We start from the raw sequence: 16,403 nt of genomic DNA, 5'->3' as shown, positions 1-16,403 counted from the left end.
TCATTTTCTCCCACAATCAGCCATGCATTTTTCTAAGAAATGGCAGAAAGAATATGCTCATCTCCAAACCTTTTAGTGTTCCCGTTTGGACCTGCGCATAGTTTCTTGTTTGTTGTTATCATTTCGTGAGTGAAAATTAGTCATTTAGGAACAGACAGTTGCTTGAAATTTGGTTGAAGATAGTGCCGAACTGGGTTTTGCATCTTACTCTCTTAGCGATAATCCGAGCAGTAAGAACGTCAGATGGTGCTTTCTGTATTTGGCCACTGATGGTAAAGCAACTTGTAGTATTGTCAAACACCACAAGATCATTCTGGAGCGATCTATGTTTATAATCTGCCGATACATTTTGCTTGAAATTTGGTTGAAGATAGTGCCGAACTGGATTTCGCCGAATCAGTCTTTACGTGTACGTACATTCTCATGATATCAAAAAAAATGACTAGATATCTATAGACAACTTGCGGTTAAATCTATTAAAAATTAAAAAACGATCGCCAAAAAATCTCTAGAAACCTTTCAAACTACCATCTAGTCTTTTAATTGAACCTTGTTCTTAATTTTGAAATACAAGTTCGTGACAACTATACCGCTGAACATAAATAATTCGACGATCGAAAGAATCGACGCACCAGTCATCAAACCAACACATCCACCAAAGTTCGAAAATAATTCTTGCCAACGATAAGATGGCATCTCTTCAATAATTTCCAGTAAGAATGATTTATATGTGAATGCAAGTTCTAAAAAGTTTTCTGTTTTGACCGGATTTTGAGAAAGAATCAATCTAAATTCTTCTTGGTGACAAGGGTCCAGGCGGCATCTTGAGTTGCATTTCGTGGCCAGGATGTTGTCCTCTTCGACTTTATTAAAGCAGGACGAAGCAAAGGTTTCATTAATTCCCGTTTTGTTGTCGAACTTGTCAGGTTTACGCAAGTGCTTTTTATACATGACTGGTATAGCGCCACAACGTATGAGAACCTCTTCAAAAATGCATCCTTTCAAACATTTGTTAACGGTGTAGTTCCCAGTGAATTTGTTCTGTTCATAAGTTCCTGATCCTTGAACGCAATCAGTATACGGTAATCCGAGTCTTTTTATAATTTTCTTTTCAACGGTGACATGATAGAAGCCTTCAGCGGCCCAGTAGACAGCAGCAGATGCTTGAGGAAAGGTTTCCAAAGAGGGGTTTATATATATTTCGCTCCACTCATTGATGCCTCTTACTCTCTTAGCGACAATCCGAGCAGTAAGAACGTCAGATGGTGCTTTCTGTATTTGGCTACTGATGGTAAAGCAATTTGTAGTATTGTCAAACACCACAAGATCATTCTGGAGCGATTTATGTTCATAATCTGCCGATGCATTTTGCACTTTAACGAAGGTTGTTCCATTATAACCACATTTAGTCAAATCTTTTGCACAATCCATCGCACTAAATTTGATCAATTTTGGACGTTTTCCGACTAGTCCCTTTTTAATAAATCGACGACGATATACGAGCAACTCTTCGTAAGTGCAAATAGTTATTGCTGGGAGAACCATTTCTTTTTGGGTGACAATTTTAGTGCTCGTTTGACTATGATGGTCGAGGAAAGCATCCCAATGTTCTTTTGAAATAATAATGGCAATGATGAAGGAAGTGACGATCAAAAGTGACCAAACAACTCTCGTTCCCGGACCTCCTGTGGCAATTCTACTCAGACCATGGATGGTCAGGCCCTCGGCGTAACTTTGATTTTCGTGCTGGGATATTTTGTTTTCGACGTTATTTCTTCTTTCTTCTTCACTCTTCTTTTGTTCATATTTTCCTTGGGTAGTTCCTTCTTTTGAGTCCTCAAAACCTTTGTTGATGATGCCAAAAGCTTGCATTTTACCCTCTTTTATTTTTAATGATTTCATTTCTTCTTGAATTGAAAACAGTTTTTCTTCTAAAGAGCAAAGTCTTGCATCTGTCTCCATCTTCTTCAAATTCATCATTCTCGGTTCTAGATTTTCCATCAGATCCATTTTTATAGCCTCTGGAGTTTACTTAACACTTCACAAAAATAAAAAATAAATAAATTGTTTTCAATGAAAACTATTGCAGATAGATATATCAGAAATGAATTCTAATATACCTTTTTATGCAAAGACTTGAAATTTATTCCCAATGGGATATTTTATTGGTTTTTTTATTGTAATCCTTACCAGCGTCACTGAGAGGAATCGTCCCTTTTCGTAGAAAAGAGGGAAATTTAAACAGCTTCAGAATTTGCTAAATGAGCTAAAAACAGTTTAAATTCTTTTATGTACAGGAAATGCTCATAAAAACATGTTGAATCGTTAAGAGCATTTTCATTGGACCTAAATAAAAGGCACCGTACGAGACTTCTTGTTTTTTTGGTTAGTAGGTCATCATTCTGTTGGCGCTAGAATATTATTTTAACATGAATATAAAAAAAAAACTGCTATTATTATAGTGTTCTTACGCCAATAAATTGAACAAATGACCAATTAAAGTATGTGATTCACCATGGGTAGGACCACGAGGACTTTGGCGAAAATTACCGCGGGATTTTTCATAAGCTCTTATAAGAGATGGAAATGGACACCCTTTATGACACATTCTCTTTAATTGGTCATATCTTTAGAACAACAAATTTTTGTACCCCAAAAGTATGTATTTTCTATCTAATGGTAAGAATTTCAGTTAAATTCTAAAAACTGAACAGGATACAATTAAAATCTTAAGGATTTTAACATTACCTACTTCAAAGAAGTTTAAGTCAACCATAGCTTTAGGATTTTGGAAAAATAATTTCAGTACTATGTCCCAAATAGACCTGTTTAAAAGAAATTATCTGTATCTGTTTATCATGTTAACTCGTCTAGATTTAATATTTATCACAATATAGAGATGTATGAACTATATATAAGTATTATATAGTAACTAGCCGGTACCCGGCGTCGCACGCCGGTTAAGCTGTAGCTGAACACACTAAAAGTCCTTTGGATGTTGAAGCTGGCTTAAAAGCACGATCAAAAATTAAAAAAAGGAATCTCTTCAAAGTATGACTCTAGCCCTCCAACGGGTGTCTCATCTCTTAACCATATTTGAATTGTGTAGTGTCCCCGCAGTTTGCACTTAGGCAAAATTGGGTACGAGGAGGTGCCGCTGGTAAGGGTCTCTTTTTTAGGTTCTGAAGATATCTGACAGGATCTTAAATTTACTAATTTTCAAGATTTTTATCTGACAGGGTCATCTTTTGGAAATTCAATTTTCAGGGTGGATTTTTTCAAATTTTTCAACTTTGCGTGAACTTTTAGTCATTTTGGCCACTTTCAGGGTGAAAATCGGATTTTTTTTTATATTTTTCTTTCTGACAGGGTCCAAAATTTACCAGATACCAGATATAATTCATGTCTGACAGGGTCCATTTTTTAAACTCCAGTGGACGTCCCCGTCGGCCGTCTAGGTTATTTGTCACTTCGCTCGCGTTAAATACGCCGTTCTATTCTCGATAATTTGAAAAAATTGTATGTAATGGTAGAGGAGTGAAATAAATGACAATTCTTCAGGAAAAAAAGGGAGAGCCGCTCTTTATTTTTTTTCAGATAAAAAAAAATAATAAGACAATACACGGGTTTCGAATTAAATTTTTGCTTAGCTTTAGCTTTGATCCCATGTAAATTTGCACGAAAAATATCAAGTAAACAGAACGAAAATTGGCCGTGTATCAAGCAATTTTAGCTCATTTTTCCATTTTGACAGACTTTATGGGTCATTATGAAAACAAAAAACATTAAAATAAAAAGTCAATCGTTTAATCATATTTCTTTTATTGAATTTAAAATAGAAAAACATCTTTTGAATGAACACCTGGCTTTCAAAAGAGAAGAAAGGAAATCTATCAACCTTTTATAAGGCATTTCCCCTTATCGCTCCTTTTATTTACTTGATTTTTTCTCTCGCGCCAGATTTAATTCGAAACCCGTGTATTCTAAATTGCTTACGAATTAAATATGTAAAATGACGCACACACTTTTTAACGACGACTTGAATGTTTTTATGTAAAGAAAGAAGGTGGACTAATTCTCACATTCTCCATTTGCTTTTTATCGCCCTTTGAAGACTGTTGTTGTCGAAAAATTTTTTGATTTTTATGTTTTGTTTTGTTTTACATTTGAAATGTGCTTTTCTATAAAAGGAACTTGCTTTGTTTTGAAAAGAATTCGAATGTCATTGATGGATACGATCGTTAAATACATTCGAAAACATATAAAACAAAAGAAAAGAGAACAACAGAGTCGGGAAAACCTGGGCAGAAATTAAACTAAATGTAGATTGGCCTTAAATTTCAAAACAAAGGCTGAATTAAGTCTAAGCCAGGCTCTATCCGATCTGTCAATCAAAAACATTGCTTGCGAGAAAAAAAAGTGACACACAGACAACAGACAGAAAACAAACAGACGTACAGACTACGGCTATTAATAGTGAGGTTAAGTATACCGGCATAATCGCGACGACGGACGAAAAATATAACAGGCTAGTGAAAATAGAAAATTTGATTGGTTGAAACGCACTAGCCTGTTACATTTTCGTCCGTCGTCATGACTATACCGATTTACTTAACCTCACTAATATATAGATAAAGAAAGCGACCGTAGTGTAATGGTAGAGCATCCGGATACGATGGGCAAGGTTGTATAAAGACTTCGAACTTAGTATAAAAATGGTACTTGATGTCTCCCTATTTGATTTTTAGCAATCAAGAGAAGGATCAAGGGTAAGTAGAGCAATCCAGCAAGAAAGAGTGGACAGTTAGCTATGAAAAGTAGGACTGCGGTCGCAGGGTGACTTACTTACTATACTAGAACGTTTTTGTTACAAATTTAATTGGGTGCAAACCTTTTTTGTGGTGTCAACATAAGAAAGATTGAATTGATCCAACCATATCAGACATTCAGAAAATTGAGATTCTTTGATTTCGTCAATCGCTTCTTCTTCAAACATCTAGATAGCAAAAGGAAAAAAATTGCGCCTCAAAGAAAATTAATCGAAAAAAAATGAGGCTTAAAATGCGCCGGAAGTCAGTTCAGCTAGCACATCATTAAAAAAGCCACTGTCCACCATCAAGAGTAATTTAGAAAATTTCTACTTTTAAGGTCAAAGGGGTTTAAAAAAATAATTCCAAATCCCAAGTCCTTACTAGCCTGTATATAAAGTTTTTGACTAATCAAAGAGCTAACTATTCCAACTATAAAGGGATTATAAAGGGATTAGAAAAAATTCTTCTCGCTGAGTATCCGCCCGATCGCGGTAGATCAGATTCTCTGTAACACGTTTTTTTATCAGAACAATGAGTCTCATAAATTGTAAAAAAAGAGAACAATTTAAGAACAAGCCTCAGCCTTTAATGACTGAATTTTGGGCAAATTAAGGTTAAAAAAGATAAAAATAGGGTGACAAGCCATAAATATTCCAAATGTGCCCTAAAATTAGAACAGGATAATAACAATTCGAGTGTAAAAAAAAAGAATAGCCGAGCCTCAACAAAAATGTACTGGTTCTTATAAAAAAAATGTATAAAGTTGTTAAAAACAATAGCTTGTTGAGTCAAATCTTATATTTTCTCGATAATGTTTTATGACAATTTGTTCCGTATTTAAGTTGTTACAACAAATGCTTACGTTTTCTCGACAGTGTTTTATGACAATTTTCTCCGAACAGGATGAAGCAAGAATGGAACCATCTTTATTATAACAGATCTGTTTGACAGGCTTCTGGTGATTGCCATATTTGATTGTAGGTTCTTCTTGAAAGTCATCTGTTGAGTGGAATTCCCAAATACGAATCGCTCCCGTGTGATAACCACTAACAATAGAAAGAAAAAGAATTGATCAAATTATAAACCTTAAACCCCATCGCGGAGTCTTACATTACATCACCGCCTTTGTTTTGAAACAATAACACACTTATGATCTTAACCCTAACTAGTAAAGCTTAGAGTGTAAATTAAGAGAATGAGCTTATCATGACGTAATCTTAATGAGTCCTATAAAAATGTGGGTAACCTGACTAAAATCCTTGAAGCATTGACAGTAAATATCCTCCAGGCTAGAGTTTTTCAGACTTATTTTCTTCCCTCAAGAGATATAACGCAGTCTTAATAAATTGACAAAAATTAAGAAGAAAAATCCAAGGTTAAAAAAAACCTTGAGGGTGACGTGAGCGTAAACACAATGTGATGTGCGTGATTTGTTAAATGTTATAAAGTTGACGCTCTCTAATTCGAATTTCAAGGGGAATCGGCTTTTCGAATAATGGAGCGTATCAAATAATAGAACGTCGAATTAGAGAGCGTCAACTGTATCTACAACCGATGAAGTTTAGGTGAGCGAGTCCTGGATTGAAAGAAAACTTTGAATTCTTACATGGATATTTCATAACCTTCAGTATTTTGTTTTGAGCTCCATGACATCACAGATGGTAGTTGAGAATCCATCTCGCAGCAACATATCATATCCAGCTTGTCCTCTGATAATCGCCAAATCTGAGAATAAAATTATCGCTTAGTATCGAATTAGGGCTAATTTTCTCTGATACGTATTGTAACGTATTTTTTTATTTCAAATCAAAAGTCCTAGAGTGGACACAGGGTTATGAGGCATTTAGATTCTGAAAAAGTATCGTATTTTCTGTATGGGTGCTGGACATTTGAAATCATGTGGAGAGACGATACAATTTCAGAGGTTCCTATTACTTGAGTTTAATTCAAACGCTTTAACTTGTATAACAGTCGACTTAGAATTTAACGTATATTTCGGAAATGTAAGAGCAAGCAATAATTTCTATCAAAAAAGTTATTGCATCGGCAGTAACGGCGTAAGTAGCTCGACATACTAATCGATAGCAAAATGAGTCAAATTTCTTAGTTACCTTTACGATCGGATGGGAGGCTAAAGTGGCAAACAAACTCCCATCACCACAATATTGAATGTCCATTATCATGCTCTAAAGAAAAATAGAAACACAATATTTCAGAAAACTAACTATTTAAAGGATAAGGTCCAAAGGGTTCTTACGTGGCCAACTAGCTAAGATCAGTCGAGTCTCCATAACTCGAACCTCTATAAACCGAACAATTTCGCTGGTACCTTTAGTTAACAATGCCTTACATTATAAACCAGTCTCTACAGCTCGAAATTTCCATGACTCGTTTTTAGTAAACAAAACTGGCAGTAAGTTAAATCCAATGTAAAATTATAACGTCTTCTTTGTTAAAAAATGCGTCCCATGACTTTCTCTGACGAAGAATTAAATGGAACTTACTCTATACGCTTGTTTCTCAACTTCATGGACTGTCGGTTCACCGCAATTCGATTTGGAGTTGGACGCGCACGCGCACAGCACTCCTGATCGGTAACCGGCAATAATGACTTCATTTGACTCACTCACTTGGAACAGACCGTCATCGAAATGTTGAAGACACGTCAGTGATGTCACTTCATCTGAAAAGAGGTACACGTCACTTGCATTGAACACTTGTAGGCCATTTCACATTCGAAATGAATCATGGGTAATCAGGACTGGTTGCGCTCTAGTAAGGATTTCCAGTTGGCTGGACGCAAAAATCTTCAAATATTTTTTCAAACTTTGGACCAATTGTAAGTCGTCATTAGCGCGTAGTGGTCCAGATTACCCATAATACTTACTAATCCAAAAAAAGGATGAGGGGGGGGGGTGAGTATGGGTTGGCCTTTTAGGCCTCTCAAGAATACAAATATCTCATATCGCACACTAGATAGAGCTATTCTTTATTTCCCAAGCCATTGCAGTTGAAGCACATAACGCACCATCCTTGCTGAGTAGACCATAGTAGTTCACTACAGTTCGGTACCGGCAATTCGATCAATCAGTCAAAAAACCTGCATGACATGAAACGAGGAGACGAGCGAATCGTCGGCACCAAACTATGGTCTACTTATTTAAGATGAGGCATTATTTTGCCTCAGCTAGGTGAGAAGAGGCTCTATCAAGTGTTTCATATAAGATGTCTGTGCTCAAGATGCTCCCATATAAAAATTTAAAAAAGCTCGAGGGGTTGATCAAACATACCATTAGCTTTGAAAATCACGCATCTTCTGTCGAATCGGAATCCGGCATTCATTTCACTGCACTGATCTCCATTTTCGTCATCATCAACATCAATATCTTCTAGATCGCGCTCAATGGTGGTAATCTCGACCGCATACACATGTCCCGTATGTGTTCCAACAATTAGTAGATTATCAATGACATATTCTGAAGGTCTTGTAACCAGAGGCCAGCTGAAGCATGTGATATTTTCTTCGTTCATGTCCAAAGTCTTGACATGTCGTATTTCTGAAAATAAATAACATTTTGCTCATATACCAAGAAGGTGCGCCTCTTAATGCTGACAAAGCAGAATCAGTAACGAGTTTTCAGTTTCTGTATGTGTGTTATTTTCTAATTGAATTTCAAGCCGAAGGCTAAAGGTGAATCTCTAACCTTTCGCAAGCAAGAAAAAAGGACACCTTAAAATTTGCGCTGAATTTTTGGGGACGAATTGGATTTAGCGCTTTATTTGTTTTTATGCTGTACATTTTCCGAAAAAGGTTTTCATTTTCAATCTGGCGTTTGTGTGAAAAGCACGCGGGTCACGCGTTAAAGACTGAAAATACCTTACCGGCCAAAAATTAGTCGGCCTTAAGTGACTAAATTTTGGCTTGGTGACTAAAATCAGGGCTGACTAAAAATTTGGGCCTACTAAAAATTTAGAAATGGCCAAAATTTAATTATTAGTCTGCCCTTAGTGACTAAATTTTGACGAGGTGACTAAAATTAGGGCCGACTAATAATTAAGGCCGACTAAAATTAAGGCCGACTAAGTTTTGGCCGATAAGGTAAATGGCTTCATCTCTATTAGAGTGGCAAACAAAGGTCGAAATAAGGGAAAACAGAGAGGAATTATTTACCTTGAAGAGTGATTTCGATAACGTATAGTGTTTCGTTTGTTAGTATTGTCAGGTATTTGCTAGAAGGCTAAAAGAAAAAGAGAAAATTAAAAGCAGGAATTTTAGGTCTTGCTTAGCATATCTGAGCCTTAAAACGAATTGCACAGATTCTTGAGTGAGAAAGAGATGTATAAGCTAATTTGAACTCTTTCTCGAATTCGAAAAGAATGTCGCCCTTTGACGATCGAGCGCAAGGAGATCTATTAAATTAAATTCATTTTAAAAAGCTAGAACGGCAATTTCCTCAGGTGACTCGATGAATCGATGAGTCACAAGCCATCAAGATTGAATGTTAAAAGCTGAAAAAATTAATTGTAACACACTTACGCTGAATTCTACTTTCCGGATGATCCCTCGAACATGCAGAGAACACTGCGCATGCGATGACGTCATCGATTCTATTGTAATCGATCTCAGATTTAACCAACTGCCAATCATACAATTACCATTGTCATCACTAAGAATGCGTTAGTTAAACTGTTTAAACTGATCAATCCACAGATATCTTATATCTTACTAGGTAGAGCTACTCTGTTATTCACAAGCAACGACAGTTGAGCAAAACAATGCGCCATCTTTATAAAAGTAGACCACGGTAGAACCATAGTTCGGCGCCGGCAATTCGGTCACTCAAAACAAACTATACAGCGCAAAGCGAAGAGGCGAGAGAATAGTCTCGATTGAAGAGTTGCCGTTGCCGAACTGTTTTCTGCTTATCAAAGATATCACATTTCTTTTGGTTCAGCTAGAGATGGACTAAATCTAGTTTTTAAGACCGAGTTCGTGAAAAACTTGGATCTTGCGAAAATAAAGAAAATTTGCAGTTTGCATGAGCAAGATACAATTTTAAAATTAAAACCTTTGGAGATATTCCGAGGGGATTATTTCATGAAATGACTCGCCACAATTAATAACCATAAAAATGAGGGATTTCAGAGTTAATTTGAATTGCACGGATACAAAAGTAAAATATGAGAATTAATTTTTTCTCACAATTTTACTGTGTAAAAAATCAGGAAAAACTAATGAAGCAATTTCACAAAAAGCCCTTTTTTAGGCACTTTTTGGCTCAAATTTGCGAAAAAAAATTGTTCTCGAAAATCCGGCCAAAAAAGTTTTTCGAAAAAAGTCACTTTTTTAAGGAACCTTACCCTCTATCCTTATGCAAAAATCAGAAAAAGCTAATCAGCCAATCCCGAGAAAGCTGGTAACAGACGAACGAACGAACGAAGGTTAAATTTAAGGACCTCCAATGGTAGGTCCAAAAATGCTGGAGTTCTATAAGCTTTTTTAGAATCAACCTTATAATATTGGAATGAGGAAGTGTAAGCTCAAACTTTGATGGGTAATGCTCAAACAATAAATGTTCATGTTTACCATCTATGTTTATTCTGTCTAGACAGAAACTGAGCAAACAAGATGAAAAAAGCCGAGCCTCAACAAAAATTTACTGGCTCTTATAAAAAGAGTGTAACTTACCATACAGCGTAAATCTGTCTTTTTTTATTAGCAGTAAAATGATTAATGGTACTTATCGACGTGGTCCCAAAGCTTTTGTTGTACTTGACAATACCTTGAAAAACAACAGACAATGATTAAATAAGTATTTCAAAATGCATATCAATTCATACCGCCTGCCGTCCACTTTGTACAGAACCTCTGGTATACACCAAACGTTTCAATACTATACCGCCATTGGTATACGCCCTCTGGCTTAGGGCTGTAAAACACCGCTCTAGGAGTGACCACAAATCTCGTATTATATACAGATAGATGTATATAAATACTATAGAATATATTCCGTCGTGGTGAAATATAATATAGATAGTAGTTCCGCTAAAATCATTTTTATCTTCGGCTTGATGACTGATTGAACAACCTTGTCTTCATCCCGCCTTTTATAGGCGGAGTACAGTCTCGAAAAAGTGGAAAAGTCCCATTTGAATAAAAAATCCGTTAAAACGCTCATCTTACAGGGTACTAAATAGTCATAATAACTCTTTTTCTATCATTTGATTATCAATTCCCAATAAGGTATATAGACAACTTTTTGAAAAACGGAACTAGGTCATCAGGTCATTAAAGTTAAGCAAATATTATCAGGACATTTCTGTCCCGCCTTTTCATGGCCAAATTGTACAGTGGGATCTCCATTACTCGAGCCATTTAACTCGAATGACTAGTTAACTCGAACAAGTTTTATAGTCCCTCCAGTTGAAAATGCCTTATAAACCTAAACTCGGACAAATTTGTATTCCCCGTGCGTGTTCGAGTTATGGAGACTTCCCTGTACTAAAAAGTTAAATACAATGATGAAAACAAGGATAGATTATCACTTACTATCAGAATTGCGCGGGAATGAGGTGCCCAACTTTTTAAAGAACAAATTGGACAAGATCTTTTCCAAACACATTGCAGCCCATGGTTTGAGCTTGGATTTCTTGGCAGTAAGACATGATGCTAACCCGTTTATAAGTTTGATCAATGAGCCGTTGTAGACGCGTCTTAAGAGATTAATGCATTCTAAAAGATTGTGAAAAAGATTTGAAAACAGATTCACATTTTTGACTGCTTCATTAAAAAGTAACCTCACCGTCGATAACTCAGTAAAAAGGATTACAGAGTTGTGGGTCCAAAATTAAACAGATTTACTTATGTGGTTATTTGCTTTTTGCAAGAACTCGCAAAAAAGCTGCCAATGGTGTAATGTTCTTACCATTTTGGCAGACAATTTCCACAAGGACTTGTACTTTGAATAGCATTTCTCTGACATCGAACGAATTCTTCTCATTACTTCTAGAGCTACTGCTACTGTTCCGTGATTTTGCGCCAAGCTTTTCGTTGATTTTGTTGGTCTCAAGATCACCTTTTAAAATCAGAATAGAGTTTATTTTGATAGGTACGATATGTACGATGCTCGAGTGTGCTTGAGCCCAGCTGACACACAACGTTTTTTCGACGTTTATCTAACGTTCAAAACGTCCATATAACGTTAGATGAACGTTGAAACAACGTTGTGTGCCAGCTCGAGTGCATACTTTCTATATTTTTGCATCGTTACAGTTTCGTCGATAAACAAACGGGATTAGAACAAAATCGAAAAAACTTATTTAACTACTTGATGGTATGATGAAGTTTTTTCTAGCATGAAATTTCCATGTCATAGACTAACCTAGAAATCACTAGCGTTAGGATGAAATTCTTACCTGCAGTGTGTAGGATAAGAAACTTTGAAAGCATATTAACAGTATTGAATAATTCTCCATCTTTCTCCATCAAGATTGTTCGAATAGCGTTGGTGAGATTCTCAAAACAATCCCTTGTGGAGGCCGTTGACGAGAATATATGTAGTTTGCTTTCCTCTAACAGCAAATGAAATAAAACGTCTATATTGAACAAGCCAAGATTCTGTAAAGCAAATCCAAGTTGTTGAGGTTTCAATGACGTCACCAAAACGTTTAGAATCTCTAGTATTATTTTCAAGTGGTAAACTTGGTTCGATTTCTCTTGGATACGTTTCAAACCAAAGGAAGCCATTTCGAAGGTCTTCAAGGCCATTGCTTGGTTTGGTAGTGATTGCCCACTTGGTTTAGTCACCGGTTCGATATGGCATAATTTTTGTAGTTTTGGCAAAGATGCTGCACTTGGTTTACCAAGGCGATTTGTTTGTTCGGTGGTTAGATGCTCAATAACTGTTGTTTCAGAGGCGATATCAGATTGTGGTGTTTTTTTGTACAATTTCAGTAAAGAGCTGATTGAAGCCAAGTCTAAAGGAAAGCAAGAAAAATGAAATGAAAGAGGGCCATTATATGGATTTTAACCGGATTTTAAGCTTGTTTTAAAAACTATTACAAAAAACACCCCGTCTCAGTAACTCGTTTGAGCTTTTTAAATCAAACGGGTGGCCATGAAGCCCAATCCAATTCATACGAGTTAGACCAAAAATGACGATTTCTAACTCAAACTAGGCATTACAGGAGGGCTTCGCCTCCTACATAACCCATGTCTGATATGTACGACATTAGCACTTAAAGGGTTAAAGTTTGTCTCAATATAATTTGCAGCGGAGACAAAAAAGACTATAACTTCTGATAGAATTTGAACTAGATAGCAGTTTTTCGCTTGTTGAAAAGACAAACAGAAGTGGAATACCGTATTACTTCGAATAATCGCCCGGTGCGTTTATTAAATTTTTTCGATTTTAGGTGGGGCGTTTATTCGAAGGGGGCGTTTATTGAATTATTTTAGTCTAAAGTCGAATATTTAGAACAAATATACCCTTTGTTTTAGTTCTTTATAAGGATTTTAGTGCAAAATTTCTTTGGTTAAACGATTGAAATTGCATCGAAAACTGCTTTGGTTACAAGAAATGACTAAAATCTTCCTTTTCAAACCCAATCAACACTGATATTGAAGTATTAAAGTCATAAGTTTCTAATGGACGCCCCTCCCCTAGAGGGGGCGTTCATTCGAAGGGGGCGTTTATTTGAGGGGGCGTTTATTAAATAATTTTCCTTTTGGGAGGGGCTTTTATTCGAGGGGGCGTTTAAAAGAAGGGGGCGTTTATTCGAAGTAATACGGTATAATCATAAAGAAAAACCTAAAAAACATATCGGAAAACGAAGAAGAAGAAAATCAACTTTTTCAATAATCGTCCTATAATTATCATTTTAACGTCATTAATGTTAAAAGATTGTTCAAAGGCACAGTCCAGAATTTATCACTGATTGACTTCAAGTTATGACGTTCTAAGATCAAAGAATTTCTGATATAAAAATGAAGATCATAGCATTGTTCTACGAGAAGTTGATTTGTTTTCTTTATTTTTCATCTTCCTTTTTCGATTTGTTAATTTTTTTTCTTTTTTGAGACATTGGTCAAAACATTCTTTTTCTGTGGGACGGAAAATTTCTTGATAAAGATTTTCTGAGGGCGAGAAAATTTTCAGATTTTTACCCCCAAGATTGGCAAAAAAAGCACTAAAATTTGTTAATTAAAACAACTCAGAATGTTCTTAAAATTAATGTTCTTAAAATTAAAGTTCTTATCATACAGCGAAAATATATCCATCTAAAAATGTAAGTAAAATCAGCCATAAACACAGTTTTAATAAGAGATTTCTTTCTGATGGAATCATTCTAGAGAATAAAATCACTATTTCTTGCGAAATAATAGTCTAGCAAGCTAGACGACTAATTTATACATAGTAGAAATAAAGCAAAAAGTAATGAATGGAACAATTTTAGTCGTCTAGAAACCTTTGTGCACTAACTCCAAACAAAAGAAAAGTGTCAATATTGCAATTATAATTTTTTCCTGCTCAAAATAATTCTCGAGATAAAAGAATATGTGTGGATTTGTGTACACGTTTTTTTTTTTTATATAAGAACAAACTATATAAGAACATAAGGCTTCGAGGCCCAAAAATTTAAGAACATTCTAAGAACATACTAAGGCTTTGGAGACTTAAAAGCATGCAATTTCTCAAAAAATTACATCAAAATGCTCAAAAAATGCTGAAAATAAGAACATTTTAAGAACATTTTTAGGCTTCAAATCCAAAAAACTAAGAACATCCGAAGGCTTCGAAAAATTTTGACGTTCTTATAAAAAAAAAAACGTGTATTGAAAGTTTTTCATTTGAGTTGATTTCGTTTTGAGAGTTTGTTGTTGCTTGATAAATTGTTTTCTCGCTACGCAAGTTTCTGCGTAGCTAGCCCATGTATCTATAAGGCTGGAACACCGGATTCTTCCAGTCGTTTATACAAACTAAATCCCGTATTATTATTAGTAGTATTGGTATTAATAGTATTACACGCATTATAAACGACTCCAGTCTAGCGAAATAACCATTTCTAACTGAGATAGAAAACGTTGACAATAATTTCTGTGAGACGGAAGAACTTTGATCCATGTTGATAACGTCCCACTCCGGATTATCTTTTAAACAAGCACAAAATTGCCATCTAATTCGCATTCTATCAAAAGTTATAGCCTTTTTTGCCTCTACTGCAAACTATATTGAGACAGACTTTATAGTAACTTTTTTAACTTCTTTTTGCTCAAATTTTGTTTTAGAGGTTATAGAACTTAAGACGTTTTAATAATTTGCGTAAGGGATCGCCTCTACAGATTCGAATGTTTTTTTTTCATAATGGCGGAAAAAACATAACTTGGCAAAGTAAAAGACCTTGTATCACCATGTATCGTTCATACCTTGGTTCTTGTGCGAGGAGCGTCTCGGTTCGCCAAGGAAATCAGGAGCTTCTTTCACCTCTTCTAAACTGAATGGATATCTAGAGAAAAAAAAAGATTTCCCTTTGGAATACAGCCGACTACATCATCATAGCCACAACATATTGGCAATAAGGTCAAAAAACTTTTAAATTGATGTATTACCAGTTTCCTTTGTCCTCCTTGAAGTTTGGGGGAAGGGAGGATGAAGTGAAATCATGGTGAATTCTTGATTTAGTATACCAAATATCGTTGTTATGATTGTAGCTAAAAGCTACTTATCTCCGCTTTCAATAACTTAACTATCTTTTCTATTCAGACGGAGCCATTATAGTAGGGGCCAAGTCTCAGGTCCCGTGGCAACTTTTATAGGACTAAACGAAGCATGGTCCATTTCAAAGCATAGTATAAAATTAGACTTTTTTAAGAGGAGTCAAATTTTATTTTAAGACCTGGGAAATTCATGGCCAAAAACAAGGGTTTACATACATTCGTATGTAGGAATGAAAATGTATATTTTAGAGCTCCTTTTTCTAGATAGGAATGCGTTTCATCAAAAAGCTTATTGAACAAGTCAATTCTATTAGGAGTATGAGATAAGCCCGCTTTGTTCTAAAGGAAACAAGCAACATGCTGAATGGACCTACCTGATGATGAAAGCTAGATAATAAGGCAATAAGAAGAAAAATGAAAACAATCAGTCAGACGAGATAGCGTTTTGCAAAAACGCATAACACATTAAATCTTATCATTGATTGTTGATGGGGGAAAAGGGAAAATAGAAATAGAAAGTTCCGGTTGCAAAAATCAGTTTTATTGACAATTGAATCATGCTTAATGGTTGGATTTGTTATCAAAAATGTTTTTGTGTGAAAAATATTCAAGAAATACTGTCTTTCCGGCGAAAATAGGTTGTTCCGGCGATTTTTGAATAGTTCCGGCTTTAAAAATCAATTTTTTTGAAAATTGAAACATGCTTGATGTTGGGCATTGCTATTAATATTATTTTGAATGAAAAAACAACCAATAATAAGGAAAAAAAACCAATGAAAATCCAGAAAAACGGCGATTTCCGGCATTTTCGACCGAAAACTCGGCCATGTTTTGGGCATTGTTAATACGCATCTTTGAGCAAAAAATCAGAAAAA

General features: G+C 35.5%; 1 protein-coding gene across 1 annotated transcript in view; it reads right to left on the bottom strand.

Annotated features, from left to right (window-relative positions):
* The window catches only part of LOC136817974 (probable E3 ubiquitin-protein ligase HERC1), a 108,119-nt gene that overhangs the window by 15,777 nt on the left and 75,939 nt on the right, over window positions 1-16,403 (bottom strand). Inside the window, exons 39-51 of the mRNA XM_067074328.1 lie at window positions 15,238-15,317; window positions 12,228-12,788; window positions 11,738-11,887; window positions 11,362-11,544; window positions 10,501-10,594; window positions 9,349-9,478; window positions 8,983-9,049; window positions 8,102-8,368; window positions 7,316-7,494; window positions 6,923-6,997; window positions 6,418-6,536; window positions 5,674-5,857; window positions 4,892-4,996 (exon numbers count right to left, since the gene is read on the bottom strand). Of these exons, the coding sequence (XP_066930429.1) occupies window positions 4,892-4,996; window positions 5,674-5,857; window positions 6,418-6,536; window positions 6,923-6,997; window positions 7,316-7,494; window positions 8,102-8,368; window positions 8,983-9,049; window positions 9,349-9,478; window positions 10,501-10,594; window positions 11,362-11,544; window positions 11,738-11,887; window positions 12,228-12,788; window positions 15,238-15,317 (2,194 nt within the window). The remainder of the gene's footprint in view (window positions 1-4,891; window positions 4,997-5,673; window positions 5,858-6,417; window positions 6,537-6,922; window positions 6,998-7,315; window positions 7,495-8,101; window positions 8,369-8,982; window positions 9,050-9,348; window positions 9,479-10,500; window positions 10,595-11,361; window positions 11,545-11,737; window positions 11,888-12,227; window positions 12,789-15,237; window positions 15,318-16,403) is intronic.

The sequence above is a fragment of the Clytia hemisphaerica genome, unplaced genomic scaffold, assembly GCF_902728285.1.
Source record: "Clytia hemisphaerica strain Z4C2 unplaced genomic scaffold, Clytia hemisphaerica genome assembly, whole genome shotgun sequence".
NCBI lineage: Eukaryota > Metazoa > Cnidaria > Hydrozoa > Leptothecata > Clytiidae > Clytia > Clytia hemisphaerica.
Note: the sequence above shows the minus strand (reverse complement) of the source record. Positions and strands in the feature narration are given on the sequence as shown.